The 23095-nt window shown below is 46.6% G+C and overlaps 1 protein-coding gene across 1 annotated transcript in view; it reads right to left on the bottom strand.

The window, feature by feature from the left end:
- Window positions 1-23095, bottom strand: part of CDS1 (CDP-diacylglycerol synthase 1) — a 955907-nt gene that overhangs the window by 254263 nt on the left and 678549 nt on the right. Inside the window, exon 7 of the mRNA XM_086961872.1 lies at window positions 17365-17447. Coding sequence (XP_086817998.1) covers window positions 17365-17447 — 83 coding nt within the window. The remainder of the gene's footprint in view (window positions 1-17364; window positions 17448-23095) is intronic.

Here is a 23095-nt window from a genome sequence, read left to right as displayed (position 1 = left end):
GAAAAAATCTTCAGATCAGAATTTAACAATGAGATTGGTCTATACGACCCAATTTTTTGTGGATCTTTATTTTGCTTAGCAATAAGGGTTATGGTGGCTTCTGACCAGGATGCGGGGATGCAATCACCTTGTATTAGTATCTTATTAAAGAGTATCACAAGGACTGGGACAACTGTCGGAATATACTTCAACCGGTAGTCCATTTGGACCAGCGGCTTTACCTTGGCTCATTTTCTTTAGTTGTTGTATTATTTGCCCCTCCGTGATTTCACTGGCTAAGTATGCCTTGTGTGCTTCAGACAGCTGGGGTAACTCTCTCTGATCTAACCAGTTGACTATTTCTGGTTCATGTGTGATCCCTTCCTGATTTAGGCCCTGCATAAACTCTCTAGCATCCTCCCTAATCAATTTGTCCTCTGAAATTAATAAACCAGATTCCCTTTGGATCAAATTCTTGATATTATTTCTGACCCTCTCTGTCTTAGATTTCCACTCCAAAAGGGAACCACATTTTTCACCGTACTCAAAGTTCTTTAATCTACTGACCTCCCACATTTCCTTGATGTTCTTATCATTTCTAGCTTTAAACTCTGCTTGCAGTTTAGGAATACCTTCCCTTGCTACTAAGGCAGCCAGCTGTAATTCTAATTCTTTCGCCTTAATAGCTTTGAGGGTTGGCTGTTTCTTTGCTCTTTCTAGTATTCCTTCTGTAAATCATTAAATAACTTAATAACCCCGTAGGTACGCCTTAAAGGACTCCCAGACTAGTTGTTCTGTAGAGGAGCCTATATTAAAGTTTAAAAAATCAATTATTTTCTCTCTTAACTCAGCCTTTACACTTTCGTCGACGAGAAGTGTCCTGTCAAGTGTCCATCTATACATGGTACGCTTAGACCTAAGGTTGAGCACTAGCTCGACTACCGAATGGTCCGAGATACCCACTGGAACATAATTAACTGATACTATATCTGCAAGCAATTTCTGATCAACCAAAAATTAGTCGATCCTTGAATATTGCTTGTACTTTTTACTATAAAAAGAATATTCCCTTCTAGTACCATATTTAGCTCTCTACAAATCAAGCAGGTGAAAGTCCTTCATGATATTCCTTAGTGTCAAGAAAGTTTTATTATGACACAGTATTTTACTTTGGAGGTCTGATCCAATTGTTTATCAAAGATCAGATTAAAATCTCCACCTAGTATGACTGGTGCCGAAGTATGCAGTAAACAAGCGCCAAGTTTCAGGAGAGGACCAGAATTGTCCTCGTTAGGGCCATAGTACACGGCGCAAGTGAAATTTGAGCCACCTAAGGAAAGAGTCGCCACAGGCCATCTACCAGACTGGTCTGTATCCCATTTCTGGACCTTAATTCCTTTGTTTGCCCTGACAGTGATTGCTACCCCTCTTGTACATCCCTTTTGCCTTGAGCATAATACCTCCTGAGCCAAGTCCCATTTACCAAATGCTTATTCACATGCTTTGGCCTCCAGATGAGCTTCGTACAGTAAATAGACATGTTTTTTTGTTGTTTTTTTTTAAATTCACATACCCGGGATAACTTCCTGCCTCCCCCTAGTCCATTCACGCTCCAGGAGAGGAATTTTATACTAGTAGCACTAACCATAACCGCCACACATCTAGAGTTTTTAAACCATAAAAAGAAGATTTTGTATGAGGACAATTTTTCCATTATACTCCCCCCACAACCCCCCTCTGTGCCCTCCGCCCTAATCCTCCCTGGAGGAACCCTCCCGTAAGGCTTGGCGTTGGAACCGCCCTTTAGGAATCCTAATAGAAGCGGCACCCCTGCAACTTATTTTAACAAAACCGGAAAAGCGACACTGTACTATAACCTTCCACTGTGTATACCCTTATATCTTTTTTTTTATATATAATTAAATCCCAACACCTCTCCTTATGTCCTTTTTTTTCCCCACTTCCCTCTCTCCTTACTTTTTGAAAATGGTAAACTCGGACTCAATGAATTTAATCTATTTAATCTATGGCCCCTTCATTTGCGATAGAAGGTCATCCACATCTCCACGTTGACTGCAATTATACATTTTATTCCTCCACATTATTTTCAGTAGAGCAGGGAACTTCTTTTGAACTTGCGCTCCAAGCGATCTTAATTCAGGCATTCTGGAACCCAGCTCCCACTGCCTCTGCGCAGCTCTTCCCCCAATGTCCGAACGGATTTGATAAGGATTGGCCCGATGATGGAGAGTAGAGCGTGATAGGCACCTACCTAAGAATCGTTCTTTTACACTATAGGTTTGGAAATTAACGAGAATTTTCCTAGGTGCTTTCCTGTCCGGGTGCAACCTAAAGTGGTCCCTATGTACTCTTTGTATTTCGGCCTCTAGATCTTTATCTAACCGATATTTTAGGACACCATCTCTTAATAACTTGCACACAAACCCCTTAATGTCCTCCATCTCCTCCCCTTCTGAAATCTTCAAGATTCTGAGATTATTCCTGCGGGCCTGCATTTTCAACCTTTCCATATCCATCAGAAGAGACCGATTCGGAGTACCTTGAACAGCCTCTGATAATGTGTCAACTTTAAGCTCAAGGGACCCTGTCCGTGTGCAGATGTCATCCAGGCTGATTAAAGAGCATCAAACGTATCATGAATACTTTTTTGATTATTTTTGGATATCGCAAACTTGGACATAAGATCGCCTCTTAATGACTGCAACAGAGAGCCCAATCTATCCCTATCAATGTCAGGATAAACAGATTGCAACAGCTCCTCCCGGACTTAAGCTTGGACTTTAGCTTGGGTTTGAGCTTGAACTTGTACTTGAGGATAAACATTATGATCAACCTGTGGAGGCCCCTGTACAACTGAGAATCCAAAGATGTAGAAGGAACTTGATGAGCTTGATGGACTTGTGGAGAGGGGGAGGGGTCAGCATGGCTTGATACTGACAGACACACAGGCGAGTCGACACCATGATCAATGTTTAGGTCTTCCAAATTCCCTGCATCTAGCATAATCTCCAATGGGGTATAGCGATTTTCTAGTGCTAAGGGAGGGGCACTATGCTTCTGACCTAATACAGCCATATCCACTGCCCCATCCGAACCCAAAACCTGCTCCATAATTTAAAAAAATGTCTTAAGTGAAGAAGTGTTCTTATACACTGGTTGAATTGCCTTTGGACCCTTTCATTTTTTAACTCCTCCAGGATTTTTCTTTCTTTTTTGTGGAGTCAATGGCGTCGCACTTTCCCTCTCCGGGCAGTCCAAAACTCCCTCAGACCTCAACTTTTGTTGGGATCTCAATTGGTATCTATTTCTGTTTCACTTTGGAGACGCTGATGATGCTGATAATGATTCTGTAGGGAGGTTCTGCAAACTTAGTGCTGTGGGGCTTTTACTGCTGTTTCTGTTGCGTTTAGCAAAAAGAGCCGACTGTAAGCTTGGCCTCACTGCCCCTCTAAAATGCTGTACAGCCTCCCCCCTCAGCTCAAGGGATTGACTAAGTGAGCCTCCACAGGCTCCTAATCCATAGGCTCCTGATCCATGCACCCCAATTCCGGCCCCTCCCCCACTTGGAAACTCCTTACCGGACTTAGCTGCAGAGAAAAGGGGTGTTGTGGCATAGGAAAACCCAATGTCCGCCCACCTCTTACTTCTTGTTGGTAATGCCTGCAGACCAGCCTGCGAAAACAAGTGTTGATCGAAGCGATCCTTGCCCGGCACCAGAGACTTCTCCGGCGTTCAGACGGACGTGCTACTGCAGTGTAGCCGGCTTCCTGCAGCGCTTGGTTAGCCTCCGCCTCCACCTCCAGTCCCATTCTCTGCCACGAGGTCCTAGGGTCGCAGAGTGCTATCAATTTCCCACGGAGAGCGGATTCCAAAAAAAAAAAAAAAAAAAAAAGAAGTATACCAGGTTATTCCAGCGCTACACCTACGAGACCCACAGATACCATCCTCTTACCAGCACATTGTAGAGGGTCGACGGGGCTTTAATTATACTTCCGTGTCGCTCTCCCGGTCATACCCGCCGAGTAGGTTATGCCGCTTCACCAGGTTCCTGCGTCCAGCGTTAGCCTACCGCCGCCATGTTATTTAAAATTGCATTTGGAAGGAATGAAGACAGCAGGTCTAGCCTTCAATGCCTCCTTTTCTTGCACCTATGAAGATATAGGGCCCATTATTGAATCCTATTTCGCAAGTAATATCGGGTGGGTGGGTCCCAGCTCTTACCTACGATTGCTAACTGTTTATAGGAGGCTTTGAAGATGGGTTGATATCGCATAAAGCTGAAAATATAGACCTCTCTTTAAATTGTTAGATAGCATAGCACAAGCTCAAGTGCAGTTTGAATCTAATTTGTACAAATAACTTTTTATCTTTAATGCTTTAAGTTTATTGCTCTAAGAGTACTCCAACCAAGATCACTGAAGCAGCTACTGTGTCAAGAAAACCCTACTAGAGAGAATTCCTGGTGGGCATATTGATCAGTCACTCTAAAAAAAGTTGCACTTTGAGGACATATGTAACAAAACATTATCACCACTACAAACTAAATTATTAGTTACGAAACAAGCAAAACTATGTCATACCATGAAGATCAGTCCTATTTAGAGTCAAGGAAGCAAATATGGATGGCCTGCAATATGTAGCAGTTCAAAGCAAGACAGATATTTAGAATTACCCTTTGGATCGTAATAAAAGAGAATAATAATAGGATTAAGGTTTTGATCGTTCCCAATTAGAGGATTTTGACATGGCTAATTAAGTGGCGAAAATAGACATTAAATGCCGCCTATGTGCTTCAGCAGATGAGTCTAGAATGGTCTCTTTTTGCCTTCTCTCTCACAGTTCTTCTCTGAACACAATTCATAAAGCTTTGTCTAGTTAAAGTTTATATCCTGGTTTCATGAAATGCCGTTTCATTTCTGATCTTCATTTGTATTACATCCCAGGCAGGTGCATCTAAGGTTTACAAACTGACATACTGAGTAAAAGTGTTTTTAAATTTCGGCGATGAAAATGAACACAATAAAATACTTCATTTAGTTTAGTTCAGGAAGCAAAAGTAGCTTTGTCTAATTTGTAAGTTCTTAGTGCAGAATGAAGCACTACATAAATAAGTGTATTAATTTCAAAGTAGAACACAACATGTTGGATCTATTTTCTTTTACATGTGATAGAAGTATCTCTGGATGAATGCTCTTCCACTACAAAACAGCCTGCACATTCCCTTCCATAAAATGCTCACGTGCATTGAGTTAATTGAGACGTATCAAGTATTGCTGCAGGGAAAAGCTGCCAGGGACTTTTTAAATAAATATTGTGAACATTTATATAAGATCACTTGCAACAAGAAGGTATTCTCGACAGAAATGTTAAATTCCCTGGCTCCCTGCGGTCTTCATACATTTATTGTCATTGTGATTTTTGATTAATGCGGATTACTGTAAATTTCTCAAATATAATATTTGATAATCAATTAAAAAATAATGTATTGCAATTACTGTTCATGTATTTGACAACAAGTAAGGGTGATACAAATATACCATCTTAAAGACAAATATAATTTTCAGTCAATGCTAGACATATTCTAGAATGATTATTACTGTTGATTGTTAGAGGAGTGCTGTGTAAAGAACCCTGTGTTTTACTCTAGACTGTACGATCTCTTTAAGGTGTGTGCACTTGTTTCAGCGAATTGTGCTAAGCTTTTCTTCTGTATGCAAGTCATTATACTCTCGGCCAAAATGAAGTGGGTGACAATCACATCCAATATAATAGTTATGGAACGTAATAAAAGTACACTGAAATGGCTTGTGTAATCCACTTTCAGGTGTATGCAATCCCATTATAATTTAGGGCTTGCAACTTCCTTAGTCTTTGGGCAGAAGTCAAATTAAGAAAAGCTATACTTAAAATTATAGATATAGGACAATAAATCAAATTTAAGGGTACAAAATTAAGGACCTTTAATGGGTGAGGCCTTCAAACTAGTTAACAGACAGTTATCAAAATAAAAGTAGCATCAAATTAATTATTATAGGGTCTATCGCAGATAAATAGAAACTGCTGCATTAAATCTGAATTTCCGACAAGGCAGGAAATAAACGAGAAAGCAAACCATCTAACTAGTAGAAGAAGAGTGATGATGTTGTACAAGGGTCAACGTCAAATCATCAGCCACTAACTCTTGCACATGACTCGGGACTTCGGTAGATCTTCTACGAGAATTGTGAAGCACATTCAGCTGCTCTCCTGAAATCGTTTATAGGCTGTGTTTTATTTTATTTGTTTTATACAAGGCTCCAGCAGTAACTGAAGAATTAGGGTGCTTTTCATATGAGAAATGGATACATAATTTGCACTCCAAAGTAGCAGATATATAGATCACATCAACAGGTACTAGAGTTCCTAGGCAAGGGCGAAAAGCCTAGATTTTAACAGTTGAAGGCCAATCTTAATTCAAATGTAACTGAAAAAGATGAGCTTTCAAAGTCATCTGAAAGACACAGAAGCATTTGATGCTTTGCATATGAACAGCAGATAACTATATTGCACATTTGGGGAACAGATGCATAGATTACATTAATATGAACCAAGGTTGCGAAGAAGGCGTAACGAACAATCTTATTTGAAAAAATAATTGAGAAAGGTGCGTTTTTATATATTAAATCAACAACTAACAGCTATGTTACTGCTTTGTCTACTTTCGAGCTGCTTTTGACCTGGTTGTCCATGCAATATCGTGGTACAAATTGAAAGACCATAATCAGGGCCGGTTCTAGGATTTGCGAGGCCCCTCTAATGTAGATAAGGGGCCCCTTGCAAGGAGACCATTCACAGACACTGTGGGAGGCCTATTGTCCAGCATTTCGTCGCCCCCCACAGTTTTAACTTTGAGCCCAGAAGCATTTCTCACACCTTCAGTCCGATAGGTGTGAGAATTGCTTGTGGGCTAAAAGTTAAAACTATGGGGGCGCCAAAATGATGGACAATGGGCCTCCCACAGTATCTGTGAATAGGTCTCCTTTCAATTCAAGGGAGCGTCTCCCTCCCTTATGTATCCAGATACCATCCCTGAGAGGCCAAGGGAGGCGGGCCCCTCAATTTCAAAGAAAGGTGACACCTTTCTTTGAAATGGATCGCCAGGGAACCGACAGGACACATCACCAGTGCGTGGCCCCATGCCTAGCGCCGGCCCTGACCATAATACTCCCTCAGAGGTCTCGTAACCAAAGGTTCCACTCGGAAAACTGGGTGCAGGTAGGTCTAGATGGGAATGACACTACTAGATAGAGTCCCTGTGGAAAACTGTCTCCGTTGGAGTTGTATTCTAGCGTCCCTCCTTTTCAGTCCTTTCATTTTAGCCATCCCAGGAAAACAATCAATAATAAGTGGAGCTCAGCACGTGCCGTGTCTAATTCTTGCAGATAGGGAACAGGTCAGGGTGTATAAGTATTTGGGCCTTTATTTCTCTGATCATCTGCGATGGAAAAAACCACTTTAGCATGCAAAAAACCCTCTTTAATGCCAACTATGAATGCCATAAAGAGATTTGATGCTTGATACAGAGGGCCCTCGACTGGCCCTTTGAATAAAGCAAGATAAGTTAAAATTGTCCCGGGAAGCTCCATAAGGGGCAGAGTTATTATGCCTTGACACTAAATAAGTGAGGATAGAGTGAAAAAGAGTGTGTTTGAAGAAGCCATTCTTTGTCCCTCAAACCTCTATGATTCAGGCCTTGCGCTTTGAAATAGACATGATTTCATGGGATTTATTAGCTAAATCATGTGCCCTGAAGTTGCATTTTGTTTGCGCATTGACAGCCTGTAGCTGTCAATGCACAAACTCTCATTCAAACCGGTATTTCTTTGCTGTGCAAGAGATATTTCAATAGCTGGCCTCTGATCAGGACTGGTGTTGCTGAATAAGTTACTTTACCTTCGGTAACGATGTATCTGTAAGAGACATACAGTACTTCTAGATTCCTTACCTTAGAATTACCCCCAGGCGTCAGATTGGATCCAGAGAAATTTTTTCATAGCAGTACCCCTGCACGTCGGTAGGTGGAGTCGGTCAACTTCGCGTCCTTAGTCTGTGTCGCCGGAATGACGTTGCGGTGTCTAATTAGACGCCATCCCTGCGCGCTGACGTCAGTTCTGACACTACTTCCACGCCAGAAGCGCAGAGCCATGCAAGACACTGACCACTGGTGCACAAAACTAGGGCCCTGTAAGGGAGTCCCTATCCCTAGAAGTCAGTTCGCAGAATGGGGAGGATGGGTGGGGCGGTAAGGAATCTATTACTGATGTAGGTCTCTTACAGAGACATTGTTACCAAGGGTAAGTAACTTGTTCATCTGAAAGAGAACATTAGTTATAGAATCCTTACCTTAGAATAGATACCCAAGCAATACCAACCCGGAGATGGGTATGCAAACTAAGTTCACACCAGGAAGTCCTGGAGAAAAAAAACGGCCGAAAAAGCAGTCTCTCTAGACATGACTATCCAGGCAGTAATGCTTAGTAAACGTGTGCAGGGATGCCATGTGGCTGCCTGGCAGATGTCAACCAGCGGAAATCCACGTCCCAAAGCACTAGTAGCTGCCGTCTCCCTGGTAGATTGGACGCGCAGTCCTACTGGAGGTTCCTTGTTAGCCAAAGAATAACAGATCTTAACGTACAGGACGACCCATCGAGAGATGGAACATTTGTGCACTGCCCGACCTTTTTTGGCGCCCACATAACCCGCGAAGAGTTGATCGTCCACCCGGAAGTCTTTAGTGCGGTCAAGGTAGAAAGACAGCACACATGTTGGGTCCAGACGGTGGAATCTCTCCTCCTCTTTGGAAGGGTGCTGAGTCGGGAAGAATGTGGGCAATGTGATGGTCTGACCCATTTGGAAAGAGGTAACCCCTTTGGGCAGAAAAGAGGGCTAGTACGGAGAACTATTTTGTCCGGATAAACAGCAAGAAACGGAGGGCTAGAAGATAAGGCTTGAAGCTCACTCACCCTGCGAGCAGAGACACATGTCTAGGGCCGTTATACCTACGGGATACCGTCGCGCAAGTGCTGCCACAGTGCCCAGAGGAGGCCCGGGTCATGCTCACCTGCGCTGTTGCTGAGGGTCGAGATGCAGTAAAGTTCACCATCCGGGGAGGTTTGGATACCGCTGACCCTCTGGGTAGAAGGGTTTCCACGTTGGTAGCGCGGAGGCTCTACGCCTGGCAGTGAACGTCTGGCTTCCAGGGGATTTCCAACCCTTTTGGACATGCCCTTTGATGGCAGTCGCCTGTTTGGTGACAAGGCGGACAATGTGGTCGAGCATTTCACAAACTCTACGCTACGGCAAGATCCTTGGGCCTCACAGCTACTTCTCGTCCCACACAGTTTGCCTTTCGCCCCTTTTGTGGCTACGGAAGGGGAGCCTCACCATATTCCACCCAGAGCCTCAGGGTAGCGCAAGCTACCCAGCCTCTGCCTGGCCGGGGACGTGGGAGCCAGCATCGACGGTCTGGGGACCAGCGGGCAGGCCAGTCCACAAATGCCCCCTCTGCGGCAGCCTCAAAGCCGTCCTAGTCCGACCTTTCAGGGCCACCAGGATCCACCATCACCTCCTCTACTGGCACAACATCAAGTTGGACAGGTGGGTTTTGCAAATAGTCCGAAAGGGTTACTCCCTCCCCTTCAAGACTCCCCCTCCCTCCATGCCACCAACACTCCATCGTATGTTGGATGATAGTTTGGCTCTTCTCCGCCAGGAAGTTACAGCTCTCTTGGCCAAGGGAGCTATCAATAGCGTCCCTGTGCCAGAAGTACATTGTGGTTGCTACTCCCACTACTTCTTGGTACCCAAGAAGGACAAAGACCTGCGTCCTATCTTAGACCTCGGGGACGTCAACAGCTTTCTCAGGAAGGAGAAGTTCAAGATGTTAACATTGACTCAGGTCTTGTCTGCCCTCGACCCCGGAGACTGGATGACAGCGCTGGACTTGCAGGACGCTTATTTTCACATCCCTGTCTTGCCTGCCCACCAGCGTTACCCACGGTTCATGGTAGGACACGAGCATTTTAAGTTTACTTTGCTCCCCTTTGGCCTTACCAGTGCCCCTAGGGCAGAGGTCTTCAAACTTTTTGATGCAGAGACCCCCTTGTAAAACCTTTTTAATCGTAAGGACCCCCTTCCGACAAAAGTTTCTAGAAACTGGTACTCCTCATCATCAACTTTTGACAACCATAAATGCGCCTGTTAGACCTCATCACATCGATCCATCATTCATCCACCCACACTTTCACACATCCATCCATCCTTCCATCCTTCCATCAATCCTTCCATCCATACATCCATCCTTCAACCATCCACCCTTTCATCCTTCCATCCATACATCCATCCTTTACCCATCCACCCTTTCATCCATCCAACCACCTTTTCACACATCCATCCATCATTCATCCATCCATGCAACCTTTTATCCATCCATACATACATCCATCCACCCTTTCATCCTCCCATCCATCCTTCATCCGTCCACCCTTTCATCCTTCCATCCATCCACCCTTTCATCCATTCATCCACCCTTTCATCCATTCATCCACCCTTTCATCCTTACATCCATACATCTATTCTTCATCCATCCACCCTTCCACCCTTCCATCCTTCCCTCCATACATCTATCCTTTACCCATCCACCCTTCCATCCATCCACCCATCATTCATCCACCCACCTTTTCACACATCCATCCATCATTCATCCATGCAACCTTTTATCCATCCATACATCCACCCTTTCATCCTACCATCCATACTACTATCCTTCATCCATCCATCCATCCATCCATCCACCCTTTCATCCATCCATCCACCCATCATTTATCCCCCCACCTTTTCACACATCCATCCATGCATCATTCATCCATGCAACCTTTTATATATCCATACATCCATCCTTCATCCACCCTTTCATCCATCCATCCATCCATCCATCCATCCATCCATCCATCCATCCATCCTTTAGCCGCCCACCCTTTCATCCATCCACCATCATTCATCCCACCTTTTCACACATCCATCCATGCATCATTCATCCATACAACTTTTTATCCATCCATACCCACCCTTTCATCCATCCTTCATCCGTCCACCCTTTCATCCTTATATCCATCCACCCTTTCATTCATCCACCCTTCATCCATCCACCCCTTCATCCTTCCATCCATACATCCATTCACCCATCATTCATCCACCCATCTTTTTACACATTCACACATTCATCCATTCATCCATGCAACCTTTTATCCATTCAGACATCCTTCATCCATCTACCCTTCCATCCACCCTTTCATCCATCCATCCACCCTTTCATCCTTCCATCCATCCACCCTTTCATCCATCCATCCACCCTTTCATCCATCCACTCATCATTCATCCACCCACCTTTTCACATATCCATCCATCCTTCATCCTTACATCCATCCATCCACCCATCATCCATCCACCCACCTTTTCTGTGACTCTCTCATGGGGGGTAGGAGTGGGGGGTCAGTATCTCTGTGTCTTCTTCCTTCTTTCCCGCTCATGGGAGGGCATCTCTGTGCCTCCCTGCTGGGGGCGGGGGATGTGTCATGGGACCCACAGCTCCAGGCGCGCAACATCCATTATACTCAAAGGGTTACACTACAGCCTGCTCCCCCAGACCCCACTCTCCACCCACTTTCCCCCCTCCCCCAGCTCGTGTGTGTGTGAGCCCGGCTGAAACCGTTTCAGGGACACACACACAGCCACACCAGAGTACTTGACAGGTCTTTAAAAGACCTTCTACTTGTTAATGAGCGTTTGATGTTTTTCACACCTCGGTGTGAATTAGGCCTCCGCCATGAGCCTCCTCGATCAGCCCAACGCCAGGAATTGCATGAGCCTGACAGAATCTGCGACCCTCTACCAAGAACTCCACGACCCCCCTGGGGGTCGCGGCCCACAGATTGAAGACCTCTGCCCTAGGGTGTTCATGAAAGTGACGGCGGTGGTCGCAGCTCATCTAGGCGGATCTGTAGTTCCAGTCTTCTCCTATCTCGACGACTGGCTGTTGAAGGCTGGCTTCCCCCGGGGCTGTCGTCTCCCACCTCAGACTACGGCGGACCTCCTGCATTCGCTGGGGTTCACTATCAATGTGTCGAAGTCGCACCCGATTCTCTCAGCAGCTCCATTTCATCGGAGCGGTTCTGGACAAAGCGCAGTTTCGGGTCTATCCTCCCGAGCAGCGATTCTGGGATATTCAGGCTATGATACGGATGTTTCAGCCTCTATTCCGGATTTTGATGAGGACTCTGAGGCTGCTAGGCCTATGGCCTCCTGCATTCTGCTGTTGGATCATGCCAGATGGCATATGCGGGCTCTGCAGTGGGACCTGCAGTTCCAGTGGGCACAGCATCAGGGGAATCTTTCTGATGTTCAGATCTCGGAGGGGACTGCAAGTCAGCTGCAGGGGTGGGTCACAGGTCAGGATTGGGTCAGCGACAGATCCCTCTCCCTTCCCCAACCGAAGTTCACTGTAGTGACGAATGCGTTTCTTCTGGGATGGGGCGGCCACATGGGGGAGGCTGAGATTAGGCGCCTCTGGTCTCCGGCGGAGTCCGGGATCCACATCAACCTTCTGGAGCTCTGGGCGATTCGTCTTGCACTGAAGGAATTTCTTCCCTCTGTCAAAGGAAAAGTAGTGCAGGTGTTCATGGACAACACCACCGCCATGTGGTACTGTAACAAACAGAGCGGGGTGGGGTCGTGGACCCTATGTCAAGGGGCTCTTTGCCTATGACATGGCTGGAACATCAGAGCATATCCCTGGTGACTCATTACCTGGTAAGTTCCCTGAACGCCAGAGAGGACAAACTCAGCCGTCGGTACATGATGGATCACGAATGGCGTCTTCACTCTGACGCAGTGCATGGTTTCCTTCCACAGTGGGGAGAGCCTTAGTTAGATCTATTCGTCAACTAAGAAAACGTATCAGTAGTTCTGCACGTTGGGAGTTTCCAAGGCAGCACTCGCTCAGCAATGCCTTGCGTCGCAAGTGAAATTGCGGCCTCCTGTACGCCTTTCCACCTTTAGCACTTCTACTCAGACTGCTGAAGATCAAGCGTGACCGGGCCCAAGTCATTCTCCGGACAGGGCACAAATGGTCTGGTACCCCAAGCTCTTGAGCATGCCCATCGATCCTCCGATCAGACAGCCTCTACGGGAGGATCTTCTGTAGCAGCAGCAGGGGACGGTCCTCCACCCAAACCTGTTGAGTCTCCACCTCCTTGCATGGAGATCGAGCAGCGACAGTTGACAGCTTTCAACCTTCCTCCCGAAATCTGTAATGTCATCTTGGCAGCCAGGCGTCCCTCCACTAAAACGGTATAGGCCTGTATATGGAACTAATTTGTGGCATGGTGCACAGCAAAGGCTGCAGATCCCCTTTCTGCCCCTCTTTTAGAGGTTCTCTTCTTCATTCTTTCTTTGGCCCAGCAGGCTATCTTTCAGCCATTTCAGCCTTTTTTCGCCTTCCTGATCAGCCTTCTTTTGTCAAGTACCCTATTGTTGATAGATTTCTGAAGGGCATTACTCATCTTTCTTCCTCCTTTCGTAATTCCCCAGTGGAACTAGAATCTTGTCCTCACTTACCTTATGTGTGCTCCCTTTCAGCCACTACATATTTGTCCTCTTCGACGCCTTACTTTGAAGACTGCTTTCTTGCTTGCCATCACCTCTGCTCGCATGGTGAATGAGCTTCAAGCCTCATCTTCCAGCGCTCAGTTTCTTGCTGCCTTTCAAGACAAAGTGGTTCTCCGTACTAGGCAGTGTTCACCAACCGCAGTCCTAAGTTGGCATAAGAAAACATCTTCTTCCCAAGATGGTCCAGCTTCTTGGATTCCCTATCTGGGGGAGCAGTAGGGAATGCACCCTTTTAGGATGAGGCTTGTACCACCAAGCTCTCAGGGGTAGGGTATTGGGAGAGGAAAAGTGAGTCACCAGGGCCTGGGCGATGGCGTCGGGCAATCATCCTATCTACAGGAGCCCCTGTGCTGGACTTGGACCAAGTGCCCGGAAGGCTGTCAGTGAGGTCTTCATTAAAAGGCAGCAGGAGCTCCGAAGAGGTTGCTGCCGACTGAAGCACCTCAGTCAGGAGGTTAGTCCTGACAGCCACTGTAGGAAACTCGAGGCCCAAGGTCTCACCCACCCTACATAACATCATAGCGTAGGAAGCTCCCTCCTCCATAGCCACGGTAGGGGAGAGGAGCATACCAAGGTCTGGGGAGGTATCCAGACCACTGGCATCACCCAACTCCTCTCTCCAGTCTGGTTACTCGAGTTGATCTGCTAGAGGGTCAACAGACATCTCCCAGTTCTCTACACCCTCCACTGGCTGCCACTCAGGGCGGTAGGGACCACCAGAAATTAACAGTGGTACAAAAGTACCCTCCGGCACCGGTACAGATGACGGTCGACATCGGCCCTGTGTCTTGTCCACATCAGGGTGAGGCTGGGGTCGACACCGGTTGGGGGCACAAGCGGCGTCGGGTGTGTTTGCTGGGATTGGCGCCGGGGAAGGTATTGTGAGGTCGACCAGCACCTATCAGGTTCCAGGCTTGGATTCATGGGGGCCCTGCGCGCCGAGGTCTGAGCCGCCGGCATTGAAGACCCTGGGCCTTCAGCAGAATCTGCGGGACCCGAAGGCTCACCGGCAGAGTTGGGCTGCCTAAAGAGGCTGGGAAGTGCTTTGTAGAAAGCTCGAAGCTGGGCAGGGGACACTCCAGCTCCGGGAAAGGGAGGGAAGCGCGGAACCGTCCAGCGGGCTCCGTGTCAGGAGAGCGACGATGCTCTGGGTCCTGCGTCGCGTCAACCGACGAATGGGAGAAGGCGAAAAGCGATGATTCTTCTTCGCCTTCTTCTTGTTCTTCGACTTACCCGAGGAGTGCAAAGACTTTGATGACGAGTGGTGATGGCTCCGCGACGGGTCCCGCGACCTTCCCCTCGACCGGGACCTTGAGCAGCAAGGAGCAGACTGCCTGGCCTCCAAAAGCTTTCGAGACTGCTCCCGCCAAGACTTCAAGTTCAGGGCCCGGCTGTCGGAGCACGACTTTGGGTTGTGGTCATGCTCCAAGTACCAAAGAAAAAACGAGGTGCGGATCAGGCACCAACATCAACTAGTTCTGTTAATCAAGGAGAGAGAGAGTTTCCCCTGGGATATAGTGGTTAATCAAAGAGAACTAGCTATGTCTGTGTGCTATGTGTCTACATGGGAAACCATTTGGTTTAGTATAAAGGCCCTCACCCACCAACCTAGTTGGTGGCATGCTTCATCATCGGGCCCCACCTGAGGCACCGAGCGCGCCTCAGGTGTGCTGCAACGCCAGATTACTGCGGAGCGGGTTTTTTGGAAGGTGAGTGTACTGTGCAGGTGTGTTGCGTAAGATTTTAAAATTCTGTCCTTAGGGTCCCTAACGGTTACTTTATTGATGGGCCCCAGGCAGAGGTTAAAAACGAAGGCTTGGGGCGTGTAGGGGTTGACTTATGGTCTCCCACCTCCAGTGTGGTCGACTAGTTTCAGCCAGGCCTTTTTATTAAACTGGCTTTCTTCAGGACCTATGTGTGCGGGTGTACAGGGATCTATGTGATCATCAGTGCCCTGTATGCGAAGCACGCGCTAAGGTGCTGATATATGTAAGAGGTATTTCCTCTCAGTTTGGACCTGTAAAGGAAAAAAGGACAAACAAGAGACACAAAGTTAAAAAACGCAAAATTGTCAACCACGCACATGGATGGGTTAGCGCCTGGTGCCTAGACGTGTGAGCGAATAAGGCGGGGGTGTAGGCGCTTGTGACGGAACGTGGCAATTGCCAGTTTGGGATATACGCTACAGGTGCTAGTACCTAGATGCGTAAAATAAATGTACAAATTATCTACACGTAGGATGCTTACTCCTGTCTACAGAGGACAAAACTCCCTGGACTTCCGCCGGAGGGTCAGGACTTATTAGCACTCTGGAAGTGGATAAAAAGGATAAAAAAGGTAATGTCTAAAAAGGAGGGGAGGTCACGCGCTGCTAGCAGTAAAGTGCTACACGCTCAGTTATGGCCAAAGGCAGCATGACTGGCGGCTGTACCGCAAGCGGGGACCGGCCTCCTTACTTACATGGCTGTGTCTCCAGGAGTCACAAGGCTTGAAACCGAGCCGACGGCTGGACATTCCTCGTGCACCAGGAGTCGAAAGACTGCAAAAGACGTTGATAAAAAGTCAAAAAAGGTTAGTCAAAAAGTGACTAAGGGCTCTCTCTCTCCGGATACACGCTGGCGCGGAAAAAGAAAGAACTGACGTCAGCGTGCGGAGGCGGCGTCTAGGTAGGCACCGCAACATCATCCCAGCGAACACGACGCCGAACGCGGAGTCAACAGACAACACCTACTGACGCGCAAGGGTACTGCTACGAAAATTTCTCCTGATCCAGTCTAACGCCTGAGGGTAATTATAAGGTAAGGAATCTATAACTAATGGTCTCTTTCAGATCAGTACAACAGCACTACATCAAAAAGAACACAAAACTACAAATACAATGGCAAGGCATCTATAAACAGTACCCACATACTGTATTGACAGTATGTTACATTGACACTAACCCTACCCACTTACCACATGCATCATGATACAACAAACTAAACGCAAGCCTAACCTTAATTATTACATTTGCTTTATGCCATAAAAATACTAGGCCTGGGCGGCAAATTCCGTTCCGCTCGCGGAATTTGCAGAATTTTGCGTTCCGCAGAGAACATGAAATTGCCCAAAATTCTGCATTCCGCGACTTCCCAAAATTTTTTGCTTGTTCGCGTTCTCAAATGCATGTTCGCAATATATTTCCCCCCGAGCATGCAGACAGCGATTGCGAACAGTAAAAAAGCATCGCGAGCAAGCAATTCCGTGTGTTCTCTGAGATTTTTTACAGTTTCGCAGGGATTTGCATGACGTGATTACGCAAATTCCGCCCACCCCTAAAAAATACCTAATGCTATTTCTAACTATAGGCCTAGCCATAAGCAAATTTCGATCACGCCCCTACCGCTCAGCCTAAATCTTACATTAACCCAAAAAGACTAACGACAGTTATAGGCTACCTAAGGCTAAGCCAACCCTTCACCCTAAACCTAACCCAACCCTAATATGTTAATTTAATTGTATATCAATGGAAGAAAGTATCAGTAGTGACAGTGCACTGGCAACTACATTCAATGAGGAAAGAATGCCTATTGGACTTGCCAGTACTTGCATTCTCCTAAAGCAAAATAAGAATCTAAAACAGCAGCAAAATTACAAATCGTTTGACTATATCAATCTTACCAGATCAAGCCTTCAAACAGATTTTGGATGACTAGATGAGATTGTGTGACAGTAATCAGCAAAGTGACATGAGTCCATCCGAACTGTTGATGGGGCAACAACACAACAATCAGTGAAATCAAAAAACAGAAGACGACAAAATATGCACACAGTGAAAACAAACTTTGATAACAGTGAAAAACACCAATGCAGTAAGAAAAGAAAAAAAGAAAACATCTGGATGGAAACAAAATGAACATGTTTATTACTGGCTCAAGTATTCCAAGCTAATGAAGTACAATTTGAATTAGTAATTATATCCTAGGCGCCACATGCAGGCTGCTTCATGGAAACATGTTGGGAGAACAAAAGTAGATTCCCTTTTCAAGTTTTTATATTCAACCCTAACATGGCAGTTGAAAAAAACTTAACATACAAAATATCGATTAACAAATACAAAAGATCGATTAAGTTAACTTTATTAACGTTCATATGGACTTTCAGAATGGAGCTCCCTAATCGAAAATGGTAGTCATACTAGGAAGTGTACTTGTAGCACCCCAATGACACAAATAGGTCTACAATACCTTTAAAAAAACAAATTTTAACAACGAGCATCGAACATTTGACTAATACAAATAACAGTTAAGTGTAAAAATATTTCTTGAAAATATTTTAAAAATACGCACTGAAAGGGGTTTTTACACAGGAGAAACCTTTTACAATGTACTAGGCCAATTTCTGCAATTTGACTTCATTATTGAATGACACTTGTCATTTAATATAATTAGTGAAGAACCCATCGAGTGAAATCATGGAATTCATCGCCTTCTGGCGAATTACACCATATTTCTTAAACTACAGGTGTACAAACCTTTTATAAGTCAACTGCTTAGACCATCAAAAACTAATTGTTATGCCCATTATGCCATGATTAATGGGGAAAAAAGTTACCGATGGCTGTTTTACATATCATATCCCCCCATGGGCCTGAAGAAAGAATGACTCAAGAAAGAAAGACTCGAGAAAGCAAGGTAACTCCAACCCAACTGGTGAGGCTCACGGCTGCTGAAGATGGTAGTAGAGTTTTCAATGTTATCTTAATTTACTTGCCGAGAGCCAACATGTGGATAAATGTAGGTTTAAACTTGGGATGATAGATGCTGTATAAATCATACATTAGACGTATATTCAACACAACATTTTGTGCAAATGTTAAACGTCTGAAATATTGGATTATTAAGTCAAAACAACCATGGTTGTCCATAACGACGTTTACCTTCGTTGCCTAGCACATGGCGTTTTGCGTTTTTTCTTGAAAGAAAGCAGCACTCTAATCTCTAATATGTCTTACTGAGCTGTTTCAGCTGTTCTCTGTAGGTATGCATGAAGTATTTCTATGGAGTGAATTTAACCAAATGGAACAGGAATACCGTACAGCGGAAAGACTTTGCCAATATTTCAATGTAAGGGTAGCTGGTTTCTAATAAGAAAATAGGCTGTTACTGCAGTGTTTTCTTTTCATTTTAAAGAGGTGTATTTTCAACGCTTCTACATTAGAGCAGGTTTAGGGTGGTACGGATGCAAACTGGTACATTGTTCTTGATCCAGGGGGGGCATAGATGGAGAAAGCCTGTTGCCTTGTTTTTTCTTCGTCTCAGGTCTTATGGAGTCCTGGCTGCTGGTGTGCGGCAAGCCACCAGACATAGTGAGCTAGTCAGTCAGATAGGCAGGGATGCTGGTCAGGATGGCTCCGTAAATGATGCAGATGGTAATATGGTGCATCGATTAAATGGAGTTAGTAGAGTTCCATTAAAGTGATGGTCCTATTTCATCACGCCCTTGAGGAGGTGTGTGTAGGAGAGTAGGGTCTGCTATCCTATGGTCACCCCAAATTTTTGCTTTTTGCTTCACTGGTTTCTGACTTAATGTGGCTGTGGGCCTGCTAATCAGACCCACAGCCTGCTGTTCTCTCTCTAAATTACTGCCAATGCACTTTAGGTGCATTACGAATTGGAACTGGTTCACCTTATTAGCCCCTGTAGTAGTGTACCCTAGGTACCCAGGGCATAGGTGTTTCCAAGGCCTACCAGGGGCTGCAGCATGTATTGTGCCACCCCTGGCCTGGCCTCCATATTTGACACAACTGGCTGATCACTCAGCTGGGGTAAGTTGGTGTAATCACCTCTTGCTTAGGTACAGTATGCCTGTGCCTAACCCTAAACTGGACACATATGTTCCTATCAGCCACTCCTATGGAAGGCCTCATCAATCCTGGAGGCAGAGTGCTTGGAAATATGTGAGATGGTGCTCTAGCATGAGCTGAGCCTGTCTGCAGCTGTCGGGAACCACTCCCTAAGCTGTTCTGGGATATTGCCATACCATATACTCTTAAGTGCATTATAATCCTCGCGGTTAAATGCTATCTTTGGTTTGGCTTTATCAAAACATGTCGAGTAAGGTGTCATACGAATTGGAATACTATCCCCTCCACAGTTCTGTCGACGGGGATAGCATTCCACCCTTCTAGAGGGACACGACATGTGTGTAGCCTTAACCCCGGTTAAAGTTAAACAGAGCCTCAGCATCACAAAATGGATGCTGCCACCACAGACACGAGTCTGGCCTCCTGCTGCTGACCGAAACTCGGCAGATGGTGGCCTGGACAAAGGGTTTCCTGCCTTGGGAGTTGCGAGCACCACCCCAGACAGGGTTTTGTGTATTGGGTAGGACAGGGCTGAATAGAATCAGACATGCCCGGGGCACACAAGGTGTCCCCGTGCATAGGCCAGTCCAAACCGGTCCTGGGACTTTCCAGACCCAGGCTTGGCGCGGAACTGGACAAAGGAAAGGGGGTGTAACCGCCCCCCTTCCTGGATCCTCCCAGAGGAGGGACCTAGTAGGTGATCCACCCCTCAGATTGGGAATAAGAGTGGGAGCAGTGCCATTGCACAGCAGATCATCGTGAATCAACTTGAAATACAGAAGAAGACTGGACTTCGACATTCTGCTGCTCAGAAGACTGAAGAGAATCTCCCTTGTGGCCTAGGAGTGGCCACCCTGTGAACACAGGCACCAACCAGCAACTCGACATCTGCTTTGCCGCCGCCTCCCGCCGGAGCCCGAGCCCAGAGCCCGACAAGAACCAGACTCCCAGACCTCTCAGAGCCCGATCCACAGTCCCTGCAAAGAAGGGACCCGTGGAGGCACCGAGTGACGTGGGACCGGACCTCTTGGAAGACACTCGAAAAGCTGACTGCGCAGCTTCTGAGGCATCCTCGACGTTGTGCTTTGGGGACTGAGAACCCCAACCACCGAGCAGCCCTTGCACCGAAGATCAGCCCCCCAGCATCTCCACGATCTGCGTGGGGCCCTTTTGCATTGTGCCACTCGACGCGCCATCCCGGCCACTAGCCACGTGGTCAGCGGCCATCTTGGTGACGAAACCGACGATTTACACAGCAGGTCTGGTTGCGCCAGACCTACCCAAGCTCCTGTGAAAAGGAGCACTGGCTCTGACCTTGATGGTCCGAGTGTTAAGCATCTTTCGATTCCTGCGTGGCTTGCATTAGCCAAGGCCTGTTTGCTCCGATCAGGTCGCCGACACCGCCAACAGCGAGAAGCCTGCGTGGGACAGCTCGTGACCGACTCCTGGACGTCCTCGACCCCCGGTGTCCACGTGGCTGCAGAGAGAAGCTACCCGACAACGCCTGTTTGCACCCGACATCGCCTGGTTCCAATCTGGTTCCACGGTAGTCACTGGCTAGTGACTTTGAACATTGTCCCCTCTGCTTTCAGGTCTTCACCACTTCAGATCCACCCTTGGATCCACCGGAACTCTTCACATCGAGCCGCCTGCAGCATCTTCAGCCCCAAGCACCATCGACCAGCGTGACGAAACCCGACACTACTTCGACCCTGTGCACCCGCTTCCTGTGGGTGAGGTAACTCAGCTCCGCCAGTGCTCCTGCACTGGTACACATCTCAAGGGCCTGTGTCTTAAGTTTCAGCTCCATAGGTCACTCGGAAGGTTCCTAACTTTCTAACTTTGTACTTTTTACGCACCATAGACTTTGCATTGGAAAATGCGTGCACTTTGAACACTGCACCCGAGTCCCGCGGGCCTTTCCCGACTTAGTCACTGCTAGATAGCTCCAGCGATTCCCAAGACCCTAGGCCTGTTCCCTTTCCTATTGGTATCTCTTATACCACTTTCTTAGTATATGGTTTAGGTGGCCCCTAGGGCTCATCCATATTGTGCAACTTTTGTGTATTTTAAACTGTCTTGTGATTTAACGCTTGTGCTTCTGTGCTCATAAAGAGTCCAGGGGATTTTATAGTTAATAAATCAATATATATTTTCAATATATATCTGTGTGGTGTCCCTTTCATTTGGTATTCAAGGGGGCTGTGTATGGTAATACAGCTGGCTTCACATGCCTTTCAGAGTTTAGCCTAAGACTGCTTTGTCCACGTTACCACTAGGATAACTGGTCTACAAGGTTGAATTACAACCATCATCATAAGGGTTGCTTGGCATGGTACAAATTGATCACTAAGAATTAGTGAGCATTATATACCAGGCCAACTTCTCACAGTGTGCTTACTCAGGCCAGCGTGAAGGCTAGGAGGCCATGGAGTAGGACATCGCCAGCAAGCAACTGGGTGCAAGAGTACGACAACTTAAACAGCAGTCCTCAAGTCCATTTTATAGGGCTGGCGGAGTTTTCACTTTCTTTGGTAAAGAGAGATGGAACCAAGCTCCCTTTGTGTTCTTGGCAATGTGTCTTTTGAGGGTGAGATCGGTGTCCAGGGTGAATCAGAATGGCTTGGCATTAGGTGGAAGTGAAGGTTCAATTTTGTCCAAGTTCAGATCATGAGTCCGGTTTGGACTACTTGTTGCTTCTTGTTCTTGGCAAGTAGTAGCAATTCTTTTTTGGTGCAATTAAGCATCAGGTATGTGCTGGAAATCCAGGTCTGGATGAGATGACTTTGAAATATTATTGAGCGTCATCTGCATAATGGTGAATTTTAAAGTAGATATTGGAGATTAGAGTCCCAAGGCACTCCATGTAGAGGATTAAGATGACAGGGGGCAGACGGAATCCTACGGAACTCCACAGGGGATTAGGATCCTCTGGGACCTTTAGATGCCCATGTCCGTGAACTGATCTCAGATGGCTAGATTGGAGGAAAAGCAGTGCAGGCTGTTTACAGTGAATACTATTCAAGACTTTAGGTGTGGATGACAAGGGGGTTGCCCGTGTGGAAGGCAGCTGAGATGTCCAGTAATATTCTAGAGCTCTGCTCAGACATATTTCAAATCTTTTACTATAAGCTTGTATGGTGTGGCTGGGACACATATGAACAAGTTACTTACCTTCGGTAACGATATATCTGTAAGAAACATTAGTTAGTATTAGATTCCTTACCTTAGAATATCCCCAGGCGTCAGTCTGGATCCGGAAACTTTTGCGTAGCAGTACCCCTGTGCGTCGGTAGGCGTCGTCTGCAGGCGTCCCCTGCGGCTCCGCGTCCGTCGTCGGCGTCGTGCGCCGTGATGACGTCGCTGGAGTATATAGACGCCGCCTCCGCGCGCTGACGTCAGTTCTTTGTACACAGCTTTTCCGCGCCAGGAGACACAGAGCCATGAGAGAACCAACACTGGTGCCATGTAAAACTAGGGCCCTGAAAGGGATGTCCTTAACCCTAGGTATCAGTTCGCAGAACGGGGAGGATGGGTGGGTTCGGT

Source organism: Lissotriton vulgaris, chromosome 3_1 (assembly GCF_964263255.1).
Source record: "Lissotriton vulgaris chromosome 3_1, aLisVul1.2, whole genome shotgun sequence".
Lineage (NCBI taxonomy): Eukaryota > Metazoa > Chordata > Amphibia > Caudata > Salamandridae > Lissotriton > Lissotriton vulgaris.
This window is presented reverse-complemented; position numbering and strand designations above follow the sequence as displayed.